Source organism: Colius striatus, chromosome 7 (assembly GCF_028858725.1).
Source record: "Colius striatus isolate bColStr4 chromosome 7, bColStr4.1.hap1, whole genome shotgun sequence".
Taxonomy (NCBI): domain Eukaryota; kingdom Metazoa; phylum Chordata; class Aves; order Coliiformes; family Coliidae; genus Colius; species Colius striatus.
In genome coordinates, this window is record NC_084765.1 from 31,821,423 (window position 1) to 31,844,872 (window position 23,450).

The 23,450-nt window shown below is 41.9% G+C and overlaps 1 protein-coding gene across 2 annotated transcripts in view; it reads left to right on the forward strand.

The window, feature by feature from the left end:
- Nucleotides 1–23,450, forward strand: part of IGF1R (insulin like growth factor 1 receptor) — a 188,112-nt gene that overhangs the window by 130,621 nt on the left and 34,041 nt on the right. For both annotated transcript variants that reach the window (XM_061999120.1, XM_061999121.1), the window contains exons 3-8: nt 8,166–8,478; nt 11,064–11,209; nt 13,003–13,147; nt 19,338–19,552; nt 21,529–21,655; nt 22,823–23,061. In XM_061999120.1, coding sequence (XP_061855104.1) covers nt 8,166–8,478; nt 11,064–11,209; nt 13,003–13,147; nt 19,338–19,552; nt 21,529–21,655; nt 22,823–23,061 — 1,185 coding nt within the window. The remainder of the gene's footprint in view (nt 1–8,165; nt 8,479–11,063; nt 11,210–13,002; nt 13,148–19,337; nt 19,553–21,528; nt 21,656–22,822; nt 23,062–23,450) is intronic.

Sequence of the window (23,450 nt, forward strand, 5' to 3'; positions counted from 1 at the left end):
AAAAATTATTTGCTTCAGAGCCGGTCTGCAGCAGCCCTTTTAACAGAATCACAGAATAGTGGGGGTTAGAAGCGACCTCTAAAGATCATCTAGTCCAACCCCCTTGCCAAAGCTGATCCACCTAGATCACACAGGGACTTGTCCAGGTGGGTTTTGAAGACCTCCAGAGAAGGAGTCTCCACACCCTTCCCCGGGCCAGGGCTCCCTCACCTCAACAGTGAAAGAGTTTTTCCTTCTGTTTAAATGGAACTTTTTGCATTCCAGCTTCTTTCCATTACATTATCCTTTCCCCTGTCACTGGATACAACAGAAAAACGTGCTGTCTCAACCTCCTGACACTCACTGTTTAGATATTTGTAAATATTAATGAGATTCCCCCTCAGTCTGCTCTTCTCCAGACTGAACAGCCCCAGGTTCCCCCAGCCTTTCTTCATAAGGAAAATGCTCCAGACCCTGATAATCTTGGTAGCTCTGTGCTGGACTCTCTCCAGAAGTTCTCTGTCCCTTTTGAGCTGGAGAGTACAGAACTGGACACAGGACCCCGGATGAAGCCTCACCAGGGCAGAGTAGAGGGGGAAGAGAAGCTCCTTTGACCTGCAGCTCAAACTCTTCTTGATGTCCCCCAGAATGCAATTGGCCGCCTTGGCCATGAGGGCACATTGTTGGCTCATAGTTAGTTTGCTGTCAACCACAACTCCTATGTTCTTCCTTTTCTTTCCTCATCTGTTACTGAAGGGTTCAGGAACTTGAATTGCCCCTTTAGAAATGTGAACAAATTTGTGACCATGAGTGGTGGGTGATTGCAGCAGATGGGGAGCAGCTTCAGCAGTCGCAGGGTGACTCTCGCTTTCCTCCTTTCATCCCCGCTGGCATTGCTCTTCTGATTTGCGTCTTCCAGAGGGAAATGTTTCCAGAACAGTGTAGTACTGATGGCAAAACATTCCCAATTTGTTTACCTAATGTTGAAGGTAAAGCTGGCCTGAGCACCTGATAGTTGCTTGTGTATATGACTCGCTTGAGTTTGTTTACGTACTGAATTCGTACTGGCGTGGAAGGGACAAAAAGGTCTTGTTTTTTTCCTCTTTCTCTCGAGTGCCAGCTGCAGTGATGCCAATCTGGGTTGTGCTGGGCAACATAAACTGTTTTGAAAGAGAATGCAATTCACGCTGCCTGGATTTGTCAATAAATTGTGTTTATATGCACCTTCCTGGTTGTTAGTGTTATGCACTTTGGAGCAAGTGTTGTAACTGTATTATCTATCAGTTCCTGTTGACTATGCTCAAAGGTAGTTGTTTTCTTCACTCGTGTTTCCAATTGCTCAGAGTGTGATGTGAGTTGCTGAAATGCTGCTGGAGCAGGGTCGATTATTTCACTTGCAGAAAACCTGAAGGGATGGGAGGTTTTAGAGTGCCAAGTAGCATCCCTGAATCCTCTAGTCACTCTAAAAATGGATTTAGCACACATGTTGTTATGTATCACAGCTGGGAAGCCTGGGAGCTGTTTTGAGGTAACTTCTAGGGTAAAGAATGCATGATAGATGGCCAAAAGAGGTGTGCGGGGGGGGGGGTGGAGAGGGGGGTGTTGAGATCAAACTCCAGTGTATCCAACTGAAATATGCTCTGGGTTGTTTTGATCATTGCTTCTAATAGGCTGCTTTGTTCTTTTCAGCTGGAAGGAGAGCTTACGGGTGCTTTACACTGAGGCATTTGTGTGTTTGAGGGATTGCAAACCATGCTGTGGGCCTCTGGCTCCTTGAGGCCGTGCTGATGTGTGTACTAGCGTGAAATGCGCTGTGTACTAAAACTGTTCTTAGGGGAAGGGAAACTATTAATGTCAAAGAAAAAAATTTGTAAAACTAGGGGACACTGAGTGCTTCACTATAACAATATGTGCTAGCAAAGTGTTTGTTTCACTGAATGATAAATGTTTCCTCTGTGTTTCATAGATCTTGCCGCATCTGGTGCCATCTGAGAGTCTCCAGGTGCTGAGTGGTGCTGGGCTTTCTACTCCTAACCTGTCTCTACTCCTCTTTTTTCTGCTTACTCTGCTTGAGAATCATCTTTAGGTGCTTCTGTCTGAGCAGTTTTATCCAACTGCTGCACAACTGGTTATACAGAGATTTAGTATAGTATTGTTTTTCAACCGTAAAATCTTGAGGAAAGGGATCCAGGAGTAGATTCCTTTACCAGTCTTTCATATGATTAAGAATTGAGCAGTTAGTGAGCTGGTGCTAGGTTGGACAAATCAGTTCAGGTTCTTGGAGGTGCTGGATGCTTCATCACACCTTCACTAGGGGATATGCTTTACAGCATTTGTGACAAACTGAAATAGCAAGGATCCAGAGACTAAAAAGCTTTATTTAGAAGCCAAACAGATGTAGTTAAACTTGAGCTAGGTTTGTATAGTGGGAAGGAAGTAATTCACAGAACATCTTAGGAGTTATTTCAAGATCTTTGGAAAGATCTGGGTAAAAGTGGGCTGGTAATGACTAGAATGTAAACAATGAAACACCTAACTAGTGAAATGATCTCCAGTCAGATGTAGCTTGCAGGCTGTAGACTTGGTGCCCTCTTCTTGCTTCTTGGTGTAAGTTTGTATAAATCTAACAAAATATTTTACCAGTGGGCATGATTGTGTACCTAACAGAGGTTTGAAGAGGAAGAGGTTGAAGTGAACCTTTGAGATCTGGCAGTTAATTGAAAAATCTGCCAAACTTTATGCCTTAGCTACTAGAAAGTTATTTAGCATGACAATGGGTTTTTTTCTTCAGGACTTTGAATGTGAGATAACCAGTTTTAGAGTGCTGAGGGAAACCAGAAAAGACAAAAAATATACCATTGTTAATATCTTAGTAATACCTGTTTCTGTAGCAGTATGAATATTTTATACAACAGCTCTAAGTGGCCTCTTCGGTTCTTTGGAGAGGACTTGAACCCATATTTCTGTGATTGGAACACGTTACCGCATGTATTTAATCTGTGTAATTCCTTATTGCAGCCTTTATTCTGTAGTTATTTGATTCCAGCCCTGGCCATGAATCACTGGAAGTGGATTTTCTGAGTAATGTCTCTCCATTCTCGCAGTGTACTGGGCAAAAGAGATCAGGATTTGTATAGGCTGCTTGAGCATTTTAAGTCAGCTGTTTGAAAGACCATACCAAAGTTTAGACCATTAAAAAGCAATATTTAAGAAGTTCTGTCATGTAGAGGGATTAGCATTCCAAAAATGACCGGGTTTTTTTCTGTCTTTGTGGATAAATTTAGACAGCTAATTTTTTCAGTAGTTGGCTAGGAGAAAACACTCCCTTCCTTTCTCTGGTTTCTACTCAGAACTAGGCTTTCCTCTGCCTTTTCCTACTGAAACATTATTTTATGTGAAAGATGCTCTAAAAAGGCAGAAACAGTATAAAAAAGGAAGGATCGGATATCGTTTTACAAGGAGAGAAAGAATCTTTAAAAAAATATTTATCACACACTTGGCAGCCTTTTACTTGCCCGCATGTGCCTGGCACGGTGCCCATCCTTGGCAAAGGCCGGTGCCTCCGCTTGCCAGAAGTCTTTCTCTTCTGGCTGCATTTTCACTCCCTGTGACTGATTGATTGTTTGTTCACCTGATTTCTTTTTTTCCCCCCTTGTTTCAGTATTGCTGAAGTCATGGCATCTTGGAGTTTGATAAGAACACTTTGTCTATCCAAACTGTACAAGAGCCATGACATCAGCGCAGCGTGTTTGCAGCGAGCTTTAGCTTCGTACGCACTTCAAGTAGTGGGGAGGTATTAGATGTCAGACAAACCACCTCCTTAGCATGAGGCTATCCAAAAAGGAACTGCCATAAATATGGAGATATAATTTATTTCTTGCTTTTTTTTTTGAGAGAGAGAGAGTTATGTTTGAGGATTTCCCAGCCTTGCTTTGTGTTTGCAATTTTGGTTTAGAATCTTGGGGATGTTAATGGAGGATAATGAGTGTCTGAGCCACGTTCTCTTGGTTCTCTTCTTGTAAGACCTTTGCATTTAGTTTTAAAGCATCTGCTTTCTGCCTGTCAGGTGTGACTCTGATTTGCTCAACAAGTGAGCATCTTGGGATGTAGTATCTTAGACTTTTTTTACAAGCGATCCTAGTATCTTAGTAGTATTTGGAAAATCTCCTGAATTTTGTTGGCAAGAAAAACTTCACAGAATGGTAGAGGTTGGAAGGGACCTCTAGGGATCACCTAGTTCAACCCTCCTGCTAAAGCAGGTCCGCCTAGAGCAGATAGTAAAGGAACACATCCAGGCATATGAAGAATCAGAAAGAAGGCGAAACATGGATGGTCAAAGAAATGGCAGTTGCTGGGGTAGCTTCAGTGAATTTGATCTGTGGCTACTGGTACACTTGTAATGTCCTTCTGTTGAAGATCTGATGATTACTCAGTACTTTTACTCCCTAAATGTAAATAGACACTCTGGTCTAGTCAAACCTCTATCATTTCTTTAATAAATCCATGAAGCCGCTCAGGATCTGCCTTTCTCTGGGTCTCACTTTGACTTCTGTCTTCCATGGCTGCCCTCCAAGGTCTCTGTAATTTTCCATTATCTTGGTAGCTGCATGTGATGATAATTAAGCTTTTTTTTTTTTGCCTTGTTCTTGTCAGCAAGGATTTGTTCACAGTGTTGGGGGTTTTTGTATGCAGTCATCAGCTTCTGTGATGCAAGGCAGTTTTGTACCTGGCTAATAAATTCTGTCCCCAAAGATCAACTCCTTATTTGCTTATGTCTCTCTAATGTTCTTATGGACTAAACTCAACAAGTTATGTAGTGAATTTCAGTGGGGTTTTTTTTTTGTCTAAAATATTTTGGAACCTGCATTTTGAATGTTTTGGTACAAATCTAGCAGCCCAAGTACCACAATTTGGGAAGGGCAGCCAGGAGGAGCAGTGCTGTAAGGCCAGCCATCCTTTGAGAAGGTTTTTATAGAGGGGATGTCTGAGGGAACTGGATATAAGGCAGATAAGACTATTTTGTTGTTCATAATTTATCCTACACTCACACAGAAGTTCTTGTTTCCGCCTCTTCAAAGAAACAAGATACCCATATCATCTCCAGACTGAAAACTATGCCAATGTTAGCGAGAAGAAACAAAAAACAGGACTGAGAGCGAAGGGAGGTTGCTGAGCTTTTAAAAAATTATCTTGGAAAAGCGTTCAAGATTTCTTGTTAAAATGGTTGTGATTAAAATAGTGCTACAGTTTAGAAAACCTGTTTCACCGATTGCCTTTTTCATGTGAACTTGTGTATCCTTCTGTGCTTCATCTGACATTTCTGTAGACGAGAGTCAGCAGATTTACCAGGAGATGCAGGGAATCCTCTTTATGTAGCAGACGGTTCATGAATGGCAGAGGCATTAAGGGAATACAGACGTCTTTCCCAAGAATAAAATGAATTCAATCTTCTTCTATTATGTTTATCTGAATGCTTAATATAGCGGAGTTTAGGTTTTAGCCAATTGTCTAGATGAAAACAAAATCCTGTAGTTAATATATCTAGGGATGAACTTTGTGAAGCCATGGGGAGAGGAGGTATGTCTGATTTTTCTTAGCAGGACTTTGAACTGGAAATGTAGCTGCCACACAAAATCTTGAGTTCTGGCCATCACATGAAACATCAGTCTGTGCTCACAAGACATGCCGATTTTTTAAAAGGATTTCTTTCTAATCTCTTAGTAGTCACTAGTGCAAGTAGCACTGTATACCTTAAGGTGAGAGGCAATTTCTAATGCCTTACTGAGGTGGCAACTGGGCAGATTTTACTCCTTTTACACTAGTGCATGTTACCATTAAAAGAAGGATATACATTTGTCTGCTTGTTTATTTTTGTGTGAAGGTTTGGTGTGGGTTTTTTTCCTTTTCAAGAAGAAGAAATAAAACCCAACATCTTTATGCAATGCATTATTGACCAGTGTTTTTCTTTACATTCCTGCTTTCAGCCTACTCTACAAGTAACTGGCTCAGCAGATATTTTCCTCATTTAGCCTGCCTGTGATATTTGTGCTACCTGGGCAGTCACCAGCTAGCTTAATGCTTACACCTCCTTTTTCTCATTGTCTCCCCCTTCTGCTCCCCCTTCCACTGTTCTGCTTGGTTTCATTCTAAAGAAATGAGTACACAGGCCTGGTGTGGTGTTGGGAACAGTACTGCTGTGGGGTTGGGATAGCAGGATGTGCAAAGAAAGGGCTGCAGGGTTGACTAATGTTTCTTTTTTATTTGGAAAAGAACGATGAGCTCTTGGGCAACTTCAGTAGTACCTTCTCACGCAGGAGACCTGCTGCATTTTATTCAGTGCACCTCTGATGCAAGCTTTTGTTAGAGGTACCTGGCAACATATACACTGACAACAGTCAGATGTAGTAAGCAGATTTGCTGATGATACTTCATAGCCACCTGCTAATAAAAGTGAGATGGTGTTAAGGCTCTCAGGTTACTTGGGGAGTGCCAACAGGTAAAATTTCCTCCACAAAACCTTTCTGAGCCTTAATTCTTTAAGGAGAGCCCAGCTTTGTACCCAGATGCTTAAACTTGCAAAGTTGGCAGTTAGGGTTTAAAAAAAGAAGTAAATAAAATTAAACAAGATCAATACAGAACCTTTTTTGTAAGAAATGCAAATTTTTCTGTTGGCTGTTTTTCAAGTCCTTTTCAAGGTGGACACTAAAACTAGCAGAAAAACTGCTTCTGATCAAAACTTGACATAGGGGTTCTAGATTCTGATGCAGAGCTATGAACAATTGGGGTTTTTTTTTTTAGTTTGAAGGGTTTTTTTAAATTCAATTATTGCTTAATAGGACTGCCATGCTTCGGTCCATGTCATGTTTGTGTTGCACTACCCAACAGCATTGTAAAAACATACGAGAAAGCTTAGATTTCATTGTAGGAAGAGGAGAGGGTTAAGATTTTGGAGTGTTTGGTCTTGCTTGAAAGCAATAGTGTAGTTGCAAACTGGAAGATAAATGGTAATGCAGAACTTTTGTGGAACTATTACAGTTGCATAAACATTTTCTTTTTTTCTGCAGTCTGGGCTCTGCTGCTTCTGTGTTCATTTTGGGATAACTTCTTCACCGGTTATGTGCTTTTTTATTTTGCTCAGGTCGTTCAGTTTAAATGTCTCGTGGTGCTTTGCTTGGATCTCGCTGTAGTTGTACTACTCAAACTTTGGTTTATGCTATTATTATTGGTACTGTGTTTTAGCTAAGTTAGAAAGTGGAAAACAGTTACTTAATGCAAACCAGATTTCCTATCTGTGTTTGTTTACAGAGCCTCTGGCACACAGCTCTCGTGGCTAAAAGGCCATACAACACTGTAATCAAAATGTTGTTGTTACATAAATATAGTGCTGCCACTTCTTTTGATGTTAACAGTGGTGAGCTTGTCTGCTCTGTTCTCTTTGTTTGTGTCTCCCAAGCTCAAATGCTTTCATGTAAAACTAATGTCTCAATAAATTTGCACCCCATTTTTTTCCCCTCCTTCCTCTTCCTATTTTGTTCTCTGAGCCCAGAATTTGGTGATAAGGCAGAATTCTCTCACACACTTCAGGGGAAAATAGTAGCTCTGTGATTCCACAGTATTTGATGTGTACCATCTGTACTTTATTAAACCTCATTTTGCATACATAAGCAAAATTGGGATGCTACATTGGGGTCAACCTAACCATGTGTGCTACAATATAGCAGTGCTTTATTGTATAAATGTAATTAAGTTGTTTAAAGGAAGCTAGTTTTCTTGTCAGTAAAAGACCAATTTGAAGTACAAATAGAAAAGACAAGAAATGCTCAGAAAGACAATAAGTTGGTACTCAAAAAAAGAGTAAAAACAACCATAATGCTGCAGTTATGGAATAGGTTCTAGTGCTTGCCTGATTCCATTATCCTTGTGTTGATCTCACTTTCATCGGTTTTCCTTATTATTTAATTGGTTCATGTTATAAATTTCATCAGAGGAAAACATGTTTTCAGGCAACTAAAACTGAGAAACACAGAATCTAACTTGTCAGTTTTACAGGAGTTGGCTCTTCTTCAGAGATCCTCTACAGCCCAGGGAATGAAAGCTCAGACCTGTATGGATCGGGATCTTATTTTTAATGCCATTCACTTTATTTATTAGCAGTTGCTCATGTTGCTGTGTTTTCTGTCTTGCAGTGTGCCCCAGCTCATGTGGCAAGCGAGCCTGCACAGACCAGAACGAGTGTTGCCATCCCGAATGCCTGGGGAGCTGCACGGCGCCCGACAACAACACGGCCTGCGTGGCCTGCCGCAACTACTTCTACGAAGGGGTCTGCATGCCCACCTGCCCTCCCAACACCTACAAATTCGAAGGCTGGCGCTGTGTGACTAAAGAGTTCTGCTCTAAAGTCCCTGCCACGGAAACGAGTGAATACGAGAGGTTTGTGATTCACAACGACGAGTGCATGGCAGAATGCCCCTCGGGATTCATACGCAACGGGAGCCAAAGGTAAGGCAGCTGCTGGGAAGTCCAAGGGAGTTGCCATAGTAGGGTTTTTTCCCAATCCACTGTTCTATGGCATCATGGGATGCAAATGATGATGTTAGGTAGAAGTGAGAATGTACAGTGGGGAATTGTCTGGTTTCCTGGTAAAAGCTTGCTTAAACGAGTTCCCAGTGGAAGGGTCTGATGGTGTGTGGTCGTATGTGTTGTCAGTTGCCACTGATTTTTCTGAAGGACTTGAGGAGGTTGATATGATGTAGAACTAGGTCTTCAAGTAGACAGTAACCAAATGAAAGTGTAAGCCCAGGAGCACAAGGTTGGAGGCTGGCCAATAACCATTCTCACACAGAACAAACTATAGGCATTGTCTTCCTTTACATATTATTTGCTAGATGTGTGTTTTAAACACACATATGCTTTAATGTGTGTTTAAAATTTCATTTGAATTGCTTTTTTACAGCTTCCGGAAGATAACAGTGGTGATTTAAAAGGGAGCAATCATGTAGATGGTGACAAAAATAATGCAGCAACTGACAATATTATACAGAATAATTTGTTGGAACAATGTCACTTCGCTGCTGTTATGTAATTCTAACTGTTGGAGTGTTGTGTGCTTACGACTTTCTTGTTTTGCTAGTGGTTCAAGCAAGCAGCCTTAGTTGCCTACTGACCTTTGGAAGTTGTGGACTTTGAGTAAAGGATAGTCAGCGTGCAGGAATTCCTAGTGCTTTGCTACTATACTAAACAGGTGTTGCAGACTGTTCTAAGGTGCTGGTGTTTTTGGACATGTGGTTGGGATGATACCTGCACCAGTTACTAGTCTGTGTATGCACGTGTGCCACCCATCCATTGAATCAAATAGTAAGGCAGTCTCTGGTTCACATTTGGATGTGAGCAACTTAATGCTGCCTTTGCTCCAATCCAGATATTCACCTGTTAGTCTTTTGTTATCTACTTGAGCTTGTAGTACCGGCTGTCTGAATCGCTTTCACTGAAGTACATGACCATCCTATCTTATCTCAGTCCTGTGCTCTGTTGCAAAGGTTGAAAGGAGCTGTAACTCAAGGCTAGGGAATGTTCTGTTCCCCAGAGGTGGTGTTAACAAATACTTGCAAATGAAAAGCATTTCTAGCATTCTTCATACATTTAGTTGAATGCCTCTTACTTGTGTCTGCAGCTTTTCATAACTTGTGGCATGTTACAGTGCAGGAATTGGAAATAGGAGCTTACTACTAAGAGAAGGAAGCTTCTTTCTTTTATTGTTTATGCCTGAAAAAGTGGTGTTATCGATTTACCTGTTTCTTTAAGCCTCAGAAGAAAGGAGGTTCAGTTTCTTTTTCAAAACAACAAATAGTAAGTCAGTGTTCATCAGTGTTGTTATCAGAAGCCTTTGTCTTTGTAGCTGAGTTGGGTTTTTTCTTTTTCATGTTTTCCTCTCTGAAGTGATAAGGTGGAGTAAGTAATAGCGGAATAGGAAGGAACGTGTTGGAATGAGAGAATGACCTTGAATCATGGAAGATGTGTACTGGGAGGATTGGTCAGAGGGCATGTTCTGTGCACACATTAAATGTTCGATTTTGAGATGAGTGTGCAGACTGTATAACGTGGAGTCTTTAAAAAGCTGATGTAGCCAAAAGAAAGCTAGGCTGACCTGTTTTCTTGTTCCTTGAGCTTAGCCACTAAAAATTGCATATAAATGCCTGTGAGTATAAGAAGCATGATAAGTGAGCTGCACTTCAGTGTTTCCTCACAGCTTTTGGCAATCCAGCTTCTCTAGGTTCAGGGCTGTGTCTGCCTTGGTGTTTTGTAGTCTCTGTAGAACAGGTGGACCTGCTTTATTCCTGTCTGTACAATCCATTGGAAACTTCCTAGACTTCTAGCCTATCTCTTCGAGCTCCTATTGCAAATTAATTTTCCTTTGCATGAAGATTCATCCTTCAGTTTGTTTAAAGTTGATGGTTTAATACCTCTTAAGCTATAAGAAGTAGTGACTCATTCACTGTTCTCTTTCACCCCATCATTCATGACTCTGTGCTCCCACAGTTGTCCTCCCTGAGTTAAAATGGCCAGGAGCAAGGAATTCCCTAGTGCTGAGCTTCAAATGTTGGTTTAAAAGCATAAAACCAGACAACTTTACAAGAACAGTATTTTCCCCTCTTCTATTCCTGGCTGGCCTGTCTTTGGAGATTGAGCCTGGATTAGCACAAAACTTCACAGCACTCTTGAGACTGTCTGTATAAATGAGAAGAGTGATCTTTTTGGGGATAATGAACTTAAACACCCAAATGTGAGATATTACCTGAGGTGCCTTTGAGATTGGAAGCACCACAAACCCTTTTGGAAGCTGACAGACAGTTGATTCACTCCCACGCTGCTGTGAAGGGGAGATATGGTGCTGCAGCCTCTCTGGGGTCTGGCAGGCAGGTGTGCTGAGTTACCCACAGCCCTCTGTGGAAGGATGGTGACTTTCATTCCAGCTTGAAGAATGTGTCTAAGCTTTAGACACGAAAGTTGTTCAAAATTTAACTCAAAGCATCTATAGACTAAGAGTTGCTTATGGTTGCTTACTTTTGGTCTCTCTCCCCTAACAGCATGTTCTGCAGTCCTTGTGAGGGGCCTTGCCCCAAAATTTGTGAGGATGGGAAAACAAAGACCATAGACTCTGTCACATCAGCACAGATGTTGCAGGGCTGCACGATTCTCAAGGGAAATCTGCTGATTAACATCCGTCGTGGAAGTAAGTGATTGCCCTCTCCTTATGAACTTCTGATAAGGCTGCCTTGAATACTTTTTCCTTGTCTGTCAGCACAATAGTAAGAACATTAAAAATTGAGCAAACTGTTAGCTTTCCAGTCCTGTTGCAGCGTTCCTGTGTCATTTGGCCCACAGAAGCACCCTTCTCCAACATCCTGATGAAATAGGTATTCAGCTACCAAGGCGCAAGGCACTGAAAGCTGGTATTTTTGTTAGCTGTTTTTTTGGCAGGACAGGGAGCCAGGATTAGGCAGTGAGATGAGCAGTAGTCCCAAAGGAATAATAAAGGCCCAAGAAGGTGGAAAAGTTGAAAATCCTTGCATCTGGGTAGGTAAATAACTGGTCTGCAAGTAAGGCATGGCACAGTAAGACTTCATATCCTCACTTCTTAGGGCAAGGTGTGGTGTCTTGGTAAAACATGGAATCCAGAGTGCTGAGAGCTCATATAAAGGCTAGCACTGTGCCTCTGCATGGTCATCATTAGGGAGCTGGCCACCTTTGTCACATGCCTTGAACAAGCTCTGGATTAAGTTTGTCAGAGCAATGATTCATCAGCCAGGGAAGTGTTGACAGTTGATGAGCTCTTAAAAGCGGAGTTAGAATCACTGTTAGTTTTTGTTGGAAATGTATCTCCCTGTGGAAGGTCCCTTTTGGTTGCATGAATAAAGTTGAAAGATTATGATGTATTTGATTCCTTTCTTCCTTCTGAGTGAAGACTTATGGGTTTAGAAGCTCCAGCATGTGGATTATTTCACTCAATGTCCCACTGCTACAGATACAGTCTTCCCTGATGGGAGATGTTCTAGTTACCCGGGGTAAGTGGGTTTGGTTTTATTTTTGAGATAGTGTCTTAGAGTGATGAAGAGCATCTGCTTTCTCCCAACTCAATTTGATATGGGAACCAATCACTGATACTTGGTAACTGGGCTTCTCAGCCATCTGTTAGGACTTTGGTTTGTACACACCCCATCTATAGCAGCTTCTCTCATCTCGAGTGCTTAAAACTTTGCCCTTGCAATGGTGGTGTCACTTCACAAGGTCATGACACCGGACAATGGGCATGGGCAAAGCATGGCTGGAGATGGGGATTGTAAAGCTTGAGTCTTGTGAGGTGTTCAGACCTAGGAAGGGACACTACAGTTCCTAGGGATGGGACAGTACTGAAGAGCAGAGCTTACTCTGCGGTCCTTCGTAGTAATTTGTTATAGAAAATCACCTTTAATGAGCTGCATGGAACATGCTCCATGGCATGAGGACATCCTTGCAGTTTTATCTTTGCTGTATCATCAAGAGTTCTCAGCTTCATAGCCAAAGCTTTTTAAGTCACTGAAAGCAATGCTTTATGCTCCAGAGGAGACCAAGAGCATACCTCAGCCTCTTCATCTTCACTCTCTTTCTGTGTTTCCAAGGGAGCTTTGCTCTGTAGCCGAAGAGCAATTCCTGTCTCATGGATGTGTACATGTGCACAAGGGTCTTTTCATCCCTGCCGAAGTGCTGGCTTCACATTTGGTGCTGGCTTCAGGGTGTAGTGTCCATGGAAAAAGCAGGTATACCAGTAAAGAAAAGCAAGACTGGTTTTCCACTCTTGCTCTGTGGCTTTATTTTGCCCTTCAACCATCTGTCTTCACAGGCAACTGTTACTGGGGGAGGAGTACCAGTATCTCATTTTCAAAAGCATCAAATACAAACACTGACTGAGCTAATACTGAATTAAGGAAAACAGCTGTTAAGGCTATGAGTTTTGCAATTAAAAAAATGACTTTTTTCTTCCTATAGATAACATTGCCTCAGAACTGGAGAATTTCATGGGTCTGATTGAGACAGTGACAGGGTACGTGAAGATCCGTCATTCCCACGCCTTGGTTTCCCTGTCTTTCCTCAAGAACCTACGGTATATTCTGGGAGAGGAACAGGTGGATGGGTAAGTGTTCAGATATTTGTAGATGCAATTTCACTTGAATAGAAAGCCACAGAGAAGTCTCCTGATAAACATTCACATACCATTTATAGAATCTTCTCTTCCACTAATGCGCAGCTTTTTCCCTCCTAACAAACACCACTGCATAGTCCTCACCCATTTGGATTAGTATCCAAATCAGCACACTGAGTGTATTTAATGTATTTTTATGGTAACTTGACTGTTGCTTTTCACTTCAGATTTTTCTAGGCAGTTTCTTTTACATTGATAAAATGTTTTTGTCCTTCGTGCTCTGTTTGAGAAAAGAGCGTCTTCAGAAAGAATTGGATTTCCTTGCAGTTCTTTGCTGTTGGCTTTGAGCAGAGGAGAAAGTCAGCTGAAGGGAAACCTGAACTTTAGTAACCAGGGAGTGCAACTGGAAGTGACCCAACTAGTATGAAATAGATAGCACGTTGCAATTGCTTGCAGCTCCTTGAAATGGTGACATTAAGTGAGTTATCTGTGGGAGCAGGAAAGAGACTGATCAAGAAAAGTAAAGTTGATGCCTTGAAATCTTTGCTGTGTGTTCTGTTGCTGCTGTAACTACACACTGTATGATACTTTTTGCTGTATATAACTTCTGTTTTCCTGTGATGGTAGGAGATAGTCAAGACAAAAGCTTTTTATATCCACAGAACTTAAAATGTGGAGATGAGGAGGTGGGCCTTCAGCAAACTGCCTTGCTCTTGTTCTTCCCGAATCCAGTAACCATCCCAAGTTAAAACCAGTGTTCTCTGGAGAAATAAATCTCCCTCTTATTAATGACAGAACTATCAAATGAGTATTTTTGCGGAATCTTATAAGAAAAGGTGGTAGAAGAGTCATGGGAAAGGTTACTTGTGTCTGATTTATCTGCCCCGACAGGATAAAGTTACAGCATGAGGGATTCTTCACAACCACCCTCTTTCTCTCGGGCTACTTTTTTGGTCAGCCTTAAATTCTTCAAATTCCACCATCTGACAGAGCCAGCTAAAGGGTACCTCTTCATCCTGCACTTGGGAAGCACACTGTCTTTGTCAGTAGGAACGCTGGCTCTACTGAAAAGCTTGTTTCTAATTGCAAATCCTGGAGGCTTGTCACTTTGCTGAGCACAAGGCTCATTCAACCCACTTACGATGTGGTTTGCTCTCACAAACACTCCAATTATTGATTTGTCTTCTCCCTCCCTCTCTCTCTCCCCCTTGCTCTCTTAAATTTGAGTTTAGCTTTGTGTTTCAAGTAGTAATTATGCTTATGGGACCTTGTACGTCAGCAAGCAGAGCTGACACAAAGGGAAACGGCAGGTTTTTAAATCAGGTTCCTAAATAGAGAAGTAAATAGGTGCAGCTTTGAAGAGGGAAACAGGGCTGAGTGGAGGAGGTAAAACAGATCAATAGTGAAGAACTACTTGTGCTAAAATTCACCCATGCTAGGAAATTACTGCAGTTACATACTTCGGGTCAGGACCAGTCTCTTTTGTTTAGAAAACAACTAGTGTGATTTAGGCATTACTACAGTCTAAATAACATTTCCAAAAATACTGAGATGGAAGTAGGCACCTGGCAAGGAAGGATTGAGCTTGAACAATTACTTTGGCAGAGTTAGGAACAGCAGGGAGTGGGGTCTTAACCTGGGAAGTACTGGGCTGCTGGAACAATAGCTGTTTATGCCAGCATTGCCTTGGGGGGTGAGAGAGAGGTTAACTTAAGATCTTTTATGATAGTTGTTCATTACACAACTGACCCCACCACCACTATCCCTTTTTTATGGAACTGGACTAAGAAAACAGTACTTCAGTGTTTGTTTCTTCCTCATTCAATTGCTAGTGCCTGTCTTAGTTATGTACTTGATCTGTTTTTAGAGTGTTCATTGTCTCTTTTGAACACCATCTCTGTAGCAAATGTGCTCCATGGCAAGAAAAACATTCCTCTTTGCAACTAGGGAAGCTGCAGTGTAGATGTGCCGTGGAGGTGTTTTGATATCTGTTGCAGGATTTTGACTCCTTGTCTGGCATTCACTCTACTGGGCACCTTTGTCCTCTGCTGGGGTGCTGTGTGTGTGTTGCTGTCATCAGCTGCAGCTGCCATGTTGATGAATGCCACTGTGGACTGCACTTTTCAAAGCATCTCTGGGTTGGGTACCTAAAAAGTGAACAATTTTTGGCCCCCAGGAGCAAGTGAGGAGATGATGACTGAGGAAGGGTTCCTATTGAAACAGAATGTCGGCAGCCAGTCAGTACCACAACTTCTGCAGCACATCGGGGACAGTCTCTATAAAAGCAAAACATACACCCCCTTCCCTTAGTCTACATCATTTTAAAGCAGAGGCATCAGTAGCTGTCAGGATTGTTGGAAGGTGTCAACAGGGTCTCTAGCTGTTGTGTGGCTCCTCACTCAAGACTTCACGGTTTGTTTTCCTGGGATCATTATTGTCAGATGATGGTGAATTCAGACAGTCATCAAGATAGCAGCAAGGCTTGTTCTAGCCACAGCATTTCAACAGAGCAGTCTCCCTGCCTGTGAGTGTCTTTGGAACGAATAATGCCCTCTGGGCTGTGGTAAACAAGGGTGGTGGGCATGTCTGCAGTGGCTTTTTGGCTTTGTTTTTGTTTAAGGGAAGTCTGTAAAGACTTTCTCAACTGTCCATGTGTAAGTGAAGTTTCAAAAAGTGAGGCAGAGTTTGTGTGGGGGCTTTAAGAAGCTCATCAGTTTACTTTTTTGAAAGCAGACGAGCTTCCAGATTCACAGGTTAATATAAAAGCCCCTGGTTTCCTACCAATGTATTTGCCTGTGGAGATGCAGTTCGTGGCCAAAATCATCTGTTTTCAAGTCACTTAGAATTTACACTAGCAAGGTGTTCTGTTGATTAACCTCAATGGTTCTGTTTGAAGTGCTGGTGGGCAAACATAAGCAAGAGAGTATACCAGCTTTAGCAATGTTTGGCAAGTTTGACAAAGTTCAAGCTTGTAGAGAAATGCTGAAGCAAGAGCCTACTGAAAGAGAGACCACCAAATGGAGCATTTTGTTCCAGTGTGGTCCTCTGTCTTGTTCTCTATCAGGGTGATGTGTTGGTGCTATGTATGTGTGACTGTTGTCAGGTCCTCATCAGGGACCAGGGTCACACTGATGCAGATGTAGAACACATATGGCGTTAGCAGACAGTTTCTAGCCAACATGTGAGGGTTTTTTGTGTATATAGAGCAATAAAGGTTTTCCTTTTGTCCTGTCTCTTACTGGTTGATGTTCCAGGTATCTGTTATACTGGGATCTTCTGTCTTTTTTACCTTTGTACCGCTAAGAGGTGAAAATCTTCTGTTCTGTGTGTCTTGCAGTGTTGCTCTAGTCTAGAGTAGTCAGCCTGCCATAAACCTCTGCTGCCTGGTTGTCTTCTGTAGCCACTTCCTCCACCACTCTGAACAGTTCCCTGCCAGTTCTTATTCCCTTTCAGGGGCAAGTCACTTGCTTTTACAAATCATGTGTTGCTCTCATTAATGGTGTACTTACCTGGTCATTACCCCTTTTTTGTGTGCCACTGGCTGTGGAGGGGGATAAAGGGTGACTGAAAGCTTCGTGAACATTTTCATCACCCACATCTCCTTTTGGTTGGGATCTCATGTTCTGCCTCATAACTCACACCACAATGGGTGAATGTGCACAGATGTTGCAATTTTTTAGCAGGTTTTTAATGTGTACACTCAATAATTAAGAGGCTATGAGTGCCCTGCAGTTGGGGATATGCATCATGTTGTGGGAATTCTCTCCTGTGGGTGTGCGTGGCTTATGCAGGTCGCCTTGAGACTTTTTTTGGCAAGCTTGGGACCAGATGTGCCTCCTACTCCTATTCAGAGGTTTAGCTTGTCCTTCAGGCCATGATCTCCAGTCATTCCCTTAGTTACTGTCTCCAGGGTTTGACTGGCAGTGCTTTGTTTTCCTACAGTGAGTCTTTTATTCTTTCCATGCTATCTTCCTTGGCATCCTGATTTTTTCCACAGCTGTTGGAGCCAAAGTCTGATACAATCTTTATTTATAACTTTATTTATAACCTAAGCACTCTGGTTCCCCTTTGCTCCACCTTTCAAGCCATGCAGTGAGGCACCTCTTCTGTGACTTGAGCCTGGATTTAGCCCTCCAAATGTGATTTCCCCGATGCTTTGCACGATGCTAGAATAACTTCCGTTAATTTATACTTCCAGTGTATATATGAACCCTCAGGACCCTTTTGCCTTGCCTCAGGTGGCTGCCCAAGCTTTTTGCAGATGATTTTAATGTATGAGCTGCAGTAGCTCTGGCCCAGTTGCTGTGCAGTTGTGTCAAGCACCAGTGTGTGCTTGATTGGCCTCATTTATTCACACTCTTGAAAGCTTAGACACATTGCTTTAATACAAGAATTCTCTCTAGTGTCTAAAGCATAATTGTCCCACTTGTGAGACAGGCTAGGCTGTTATTAAATATTTAAGAGAGTTTCTATAGTCATGGAACCACACCTCTGTTTATTGTGTTCAATCTGAGTCCGGCTTTTTGAGTCTTTCCTGAAAAGCTTGGTTGCCATCACTTAATCAACACAGCTAACTACAGTGAAGTGTCATCTTTTCAGCAGTGCACAGAGAGCTGCAGGGATTTTAGTCATCTGCAACAGAGTAATAGGTGTCTCAAACACAGCTTTTGGTGATGTCTGTCAAATCCCACATGCAGTTGAGCATTCCTCTTTGCTCCTGGCAAGATGCATTTAAAGCACAAATATGTCTGTTCCCTCTTGTCAGCTGAGGACATTCTTCTCAGCATCCATTTGGGAGTGCTGCCGTGTATATTGACTCCATTAGCAATCAAGTCCTGGATAATTAGGGAACAGTTGGAAATATGAGAAACCGCTTTGCATTCACATTGCTCTGAAAATACACACAGCATTTTGGTACATTGCAAGAAACTGCAACTGTGCTCTGTGCAGATTGCAAGCAGAATGCACAGTTTTTGCTTCAGGTTGGGTGAGGGAGGAATTAATGCTAACTTTTAAATGAAGTAGTTGAAGGAAAAACTGTGGATGAGTATTATGTCAGCTTGTTATGAGCCCCATAGTTTGTCTGCAGAAACTGTGACAGTAGTTAAAAGGATTTGTAGACAGTCTATTTTAGCTACGTTGATGTGGGCTTTACCAATTCAAAGTGGCTTGCAGAGGTTGCAAGGCTTCATTGTGTTAATAATGGATTTTATGTTCATTTAGTTAACATTGGTGAGGTTTTCCACAGAAGTATAATAAATGCTGCCATGATCGTTTGATTTGGATTTGTCAGCTACACAGACCTTTAACTCATTTCCCAATTGTGCATTCCTGTCCCTGCTATCCCGAAATGTCAGTGTCTTTGCAGATGCTGTCTTGCTACTGATACAGAGCCTATAATCTTGTTTCTGCTGCACCTGGTTTGGTGGGTTTTTTTCAGTTCAGCACGATTGAATTGTACCAGGAATTTCTTCTTAACATGTAATAGAAATTACACACATAACTTTGCATTTATTGTCTGTGGAAGTGAAGGATATTGATGTTATTCCACTGCTGTGCTTAGGGGATGGGCTCAGCACATGCTGCTGCCTGTGGTGTTCATTCTGTACTTGGAAGCGTGGATCCCGCACTGTGCAGTCACTGCAACTGTTTACTGCCAGTTTTTGATGTATAGGCACAACTGTCCTTGGGACAGTGTAGGAAATGTTGTTTGGGCCAAGAGTTTGTAAACTAAGACAGAGAGACAAGGAAACCTCACTATGCAAACTCTTATAATTGCTTTTGTAAGCATAAGCACGACAGCTGTGTTCACAGCTGTATTTTATTGTCAGAACTGCACCATACTTTTCCTCCCATAAGGTATGCAATGTTACTGCTTCCCATTTGCCACAAGATGGAAAATCCAGTGTAGAGATCCGCTGTTGAGAGGACACAATTATTAAAACACCTGTTGGAGTGGGCTTTGCATGGTGTGGTGTCAGCCTTGCAGCCCTATGTTACAGCCATTTCCCTGCCCTCTGACCAAAGTGAGCATTGAGGGGAAACTTGCTCCCTGGGAGAGGAGAAAATCCTTTCCTCTGCTCAACACCAATGTTTAAAAGTTTTCTTATATAAAGCTGCTCTTGGTTGGAATTGGCTATGAATTAAAACTAATATTTTCCCTTCAAAAATTTCCTTCTAGGAATTACTCATTCTACGTGCTTGACAACCACAATCTTCAGCAGCTGTGGGACTGGAACCATCATAACTTGACGATCAAGGAGGGGAAAATGTACTTTGCATTTAATCCTAAACTCTGTGTTTCTGAGATTTACCGTATGGAGGAAGTTTCAGGAACCAAGGGACGGCAGAGCAAAGGAGACATAAATCCAAGGAACAATGGGGAGAGAGCCTCTTGTAAGTAAACAAGGAAACAAAGATCTCGAGACAAACTGCATAGGAGGGATGTCACCAAAAGAAACCGAACCCCAACACGCTGCCATGTTGCTGACCATTACAGTATTTAGAGTTGAGAAATTACAGTGGACTTCCAGTTTTCAGAATGTAGCTGTGAAAGTGTCTTTGCATGCATGGAAAATGATGTGGTTACATAGTGACTCTCTCATCTGTGTAAAAACATTTGCTGAAGACAAGAGTTTTCCAAATACCCTTTTTTGTGACAGCAGCATCACATAACAATAGGAACATACCTGGGGAATGAGAAATAAGACCTAGGGTTTTGGTTTATCCAGTGAGGAGCAGTTTCTCTTTTTCCTTCACAAATCTACATGGTTGTAGACATTTTCCTCTCTGACACCTGCTCTTTCTTGGTACGAGAGAGGCTACTGAGTAGCAATTCTGTAGACACCAATACAAACTATTCCTATTAGATTCAGGGTTCTTTCCAGCTCCTTAATACTGTACCTCATGGGTAGAAATGCTGCCTGTAAACTCATTTTTCTGTGCTTTAATTTCAAATTATTTGCTTTTGGATTTTTAACACTTGTCGGTGTCTACACTATTCCTAAACTGCAGTATCTCTGCATTTCATTTTGGATTCTGCACTTGTCAGAGTTATTGGAAAGTCCTCTTTGGGCTTTGGTGGTCTGCACATCAGGTCTGCAGGTGTAGCCAACACATTTAACAGCAAGCTCTCATCTAGAAATTAAGACAACAGAATGCTTATGAATTTCATCTCAAACTCTTAAAACTGACCGTGCAATTTTTTGTTTGGTCTATTTGTGGTGTTCTTGGAGCTGAGTAAATTAAAATGGATCTTGTGTTTAAGTCAAGTCCCCTTGTTCAGGATGATGTTTACAAAACTGGGACACATACTCTGAATGTCTGTTTAGGCACAATGTATAAATGCAGATGGCATAGATCCTTGTTGTAAGCACACTCCATTCTTTGCACATTCAATAGAGCAAAGGCTTGCAGTCCTGGAGGAGTTACAGACACACAGTCAGTCCTTACTACCACTGAGGCCAGTGCCAGCCGCTGCCTGCTTTTTAAAAAACCATTACAGAAAGCTTTCTGACTCTGAGAAGGGGAAAAGAATCAACAAAAGCTAAACTGCCTTTGAAAAGATAGCACCAATAGTGCCAGTGTACATGAGGGTGAAAACCCCTTTATTTTCAGAGACTTCTATGGAGCATTAGAAACTAACTCACAGTTGACACTTAGAGCACACTTTTTTCATCCAAGAACTAAGTTTTTAAAATGCTATTTTGTTTTGGATTGGAAGGCTCAGGGAGTTGGTAGTGAGAAGCCATTCACTTCCAAGCTACCGGCTTCCATCCAGCTCTGTTCAGAAGAGTAGCTGGAAGCTGCTGCCATCAAATGGTTGTGCCGTATATGAACTGAGTTTTGGAGTTCTTGGTGCAGACTCTCATGAATAGGAGTGTAAGCTCCTTTGTCTCTTCCATGTTATCCATTCCCCAGAAAAAACAAATTATCATTGTAAAAAATTATCCTGGAAGAGGAGACCACAGAGCCAGTTACTGCTCTGGGCGTTGGTGCTGGATGATGAATTTAGCACTTCCAAACCGGTCTTGTGAATAAACAGGACTTTCAGGGCTCACTCAGGGAGAGTCTGAAGTAGTTTTCAAGAGCTTTCTGATGATGCATGAAAACAAAATCTGCTTCAGAAAAAGATAAAAACAGGTAGCTCCAATGTATTCTAAAATTATTTCCCAGGTCACTGCTTACCCTTAATCACTCAAACATAGTAGGACGAAACACGAAGCTCTACAGAGACAAAGGGTGTCGATATATGGTGGTATCATAGGTGCTGCTGGAAGGGCTAATTGACTACCACTGATACCTAAGAAACAGCAAAAAACAATAAGTGATGTGATGCTAACTCGGTCCCATGCCATCCTTTTGTATTGCAGGTGAGAGCCACATTCTGCGTTTCGTTTCCAACACCACGCTCAAGAACCGGATTAAACTAACGTGGGAACGGTATCGGCCTCCAGATTACAGAGACCTCATTAGCTTCACTGTTTACTACAAAGAAGCGTAAGTAGATGCCATCAGAGACCTCCAGTCCAAGCAGACAGTTCTGTTTTGACTGTTGATACCCCCTCCAGTTCATGTATTTTGTCTTCCAAGTGCCGCTTTTACAGAACCACAGAATCGATGGGACACAAGCCTCCTTTAAAAGGAGGATTGTTTTGATGAAAGCCTACAAATGGATTCCAAGTCCATCAGGAAGCTTCAAATCTAAAAAAAAAGCCTCATTGAGATGGATGGTTTGTCTGCTGTAAGGGGCCTAGTTTAGAGCTCTTTGTAAGTCACGTCACATTGACTGAGATATTTCCCTTCTCTAGTCATTGTACAGACCAGAGAGCATCACAGATCAGGAGTTTGCCTTGTCGCCTTCATAACTTGTCTACTCAGGTTTCAGTGGTACTTAGATTATCTGGCTTTGGTAGTTTTCTACATTAGCATTTCTTTGTAATGGAGGAGTGGGGCAGTTAGTGGAAAGATCCTAATTTCTTGGTAGGTGTTTCTGCCTTTTCCCATCCCTGTCCTGTCTCCAATGTAAAAATAATACTACTGAGCACACTAGTAACTCTCCAAGCAGCTTGGAGGTGTGACGGGGAGGTCCAGAATGCTGGTGAACAGAGAGCAAGGCTGGGACACAAAGAAATACCAGTTGTTGATGTCCAGCATTGCTTGAATATCATTGTGATGGTGGACTATGATGCAATAAACTTACTGCTGATGAGTGTAGTAATTAATGACAAGAGTAGTATTTTATATGCTCTTGGACCAATGTTGCAACTTACATAAGTGTGTTTGGATTGTGTGGAAATCGAAGGGGAGAAAAAAACCAGACGGGGAAATTTGGGTTCTTTCTGGCGAAAAGCTAAGCTATTGTCAGTAACTTGTTTTGAGTCACTTCTGTTTTGTATATACTAAAATCTAAATATATTTGAGGCATTTCACAGTCTGTTTTGGGTTTTTATAACAACAAAAAATGTAGTGTTTCCTTGGAGGAGTTTGCCTTACTGCTAGTGACTGAAGGCAAGACCTGGAGCTAAAGCTGAATGCTGAGTTGTGTAGTGCTGTGAAAAACAAGTAAGCCTTATTTGTTTCATGTAGCTATGTGGAAGTGTGGCACTCATATAACAATTTTTAGGAGAAAATATTTTGTACTACTTATTTTCTGTAACATTTCAGACCATTCAAAAATGTGACAGAGTACGATGGGCAAGATGCCTGTGGCTCCAACAGCTGGAACATGGTTGATGTTGACCTGCCACCCAACAAAGAGAACAACCCTGGAATCCTGCTGCAGGGATTGAAACCTTGGACTCAATATGCCATTTATGTCAAGGCTGTTACCCTCACAATGATGGAAAACCATCATATTCATGGAGCAAAAAGTGAAATTGTGTATATACGAACCAATGCTGCAGGTGAGATACTGAACTCTTGGGTAAGAGGTTGATAATGCCCCAGGTATGCTCATTATATTATTGTGTAAGTTCTGTTGTTAACACAGCAGTTGACTTTGTTGGCACATGATGTGTATAATGCTACAGTTTCCATAACAGTGAAAGCAGTGTTTGAGTTAAAACTCCAGTTGTTCAAACACCATTTTCATTGGAAACTGAGAGGGTGAGGAGAGACATCATCACTTTCCACAGCTACCTGGAAGGGGATTGTAGTGAGATGGGGGTCAGTCTCTTTTCTCCAGTAATGAATGATAGGACAAGAGGAAATGGACACAAGTTGTGCCAGGGAGGTTTAGATTGGACATTAGGACAAACCTTTTCACCCAGAGGGTTATTAAGCATTGGAACAA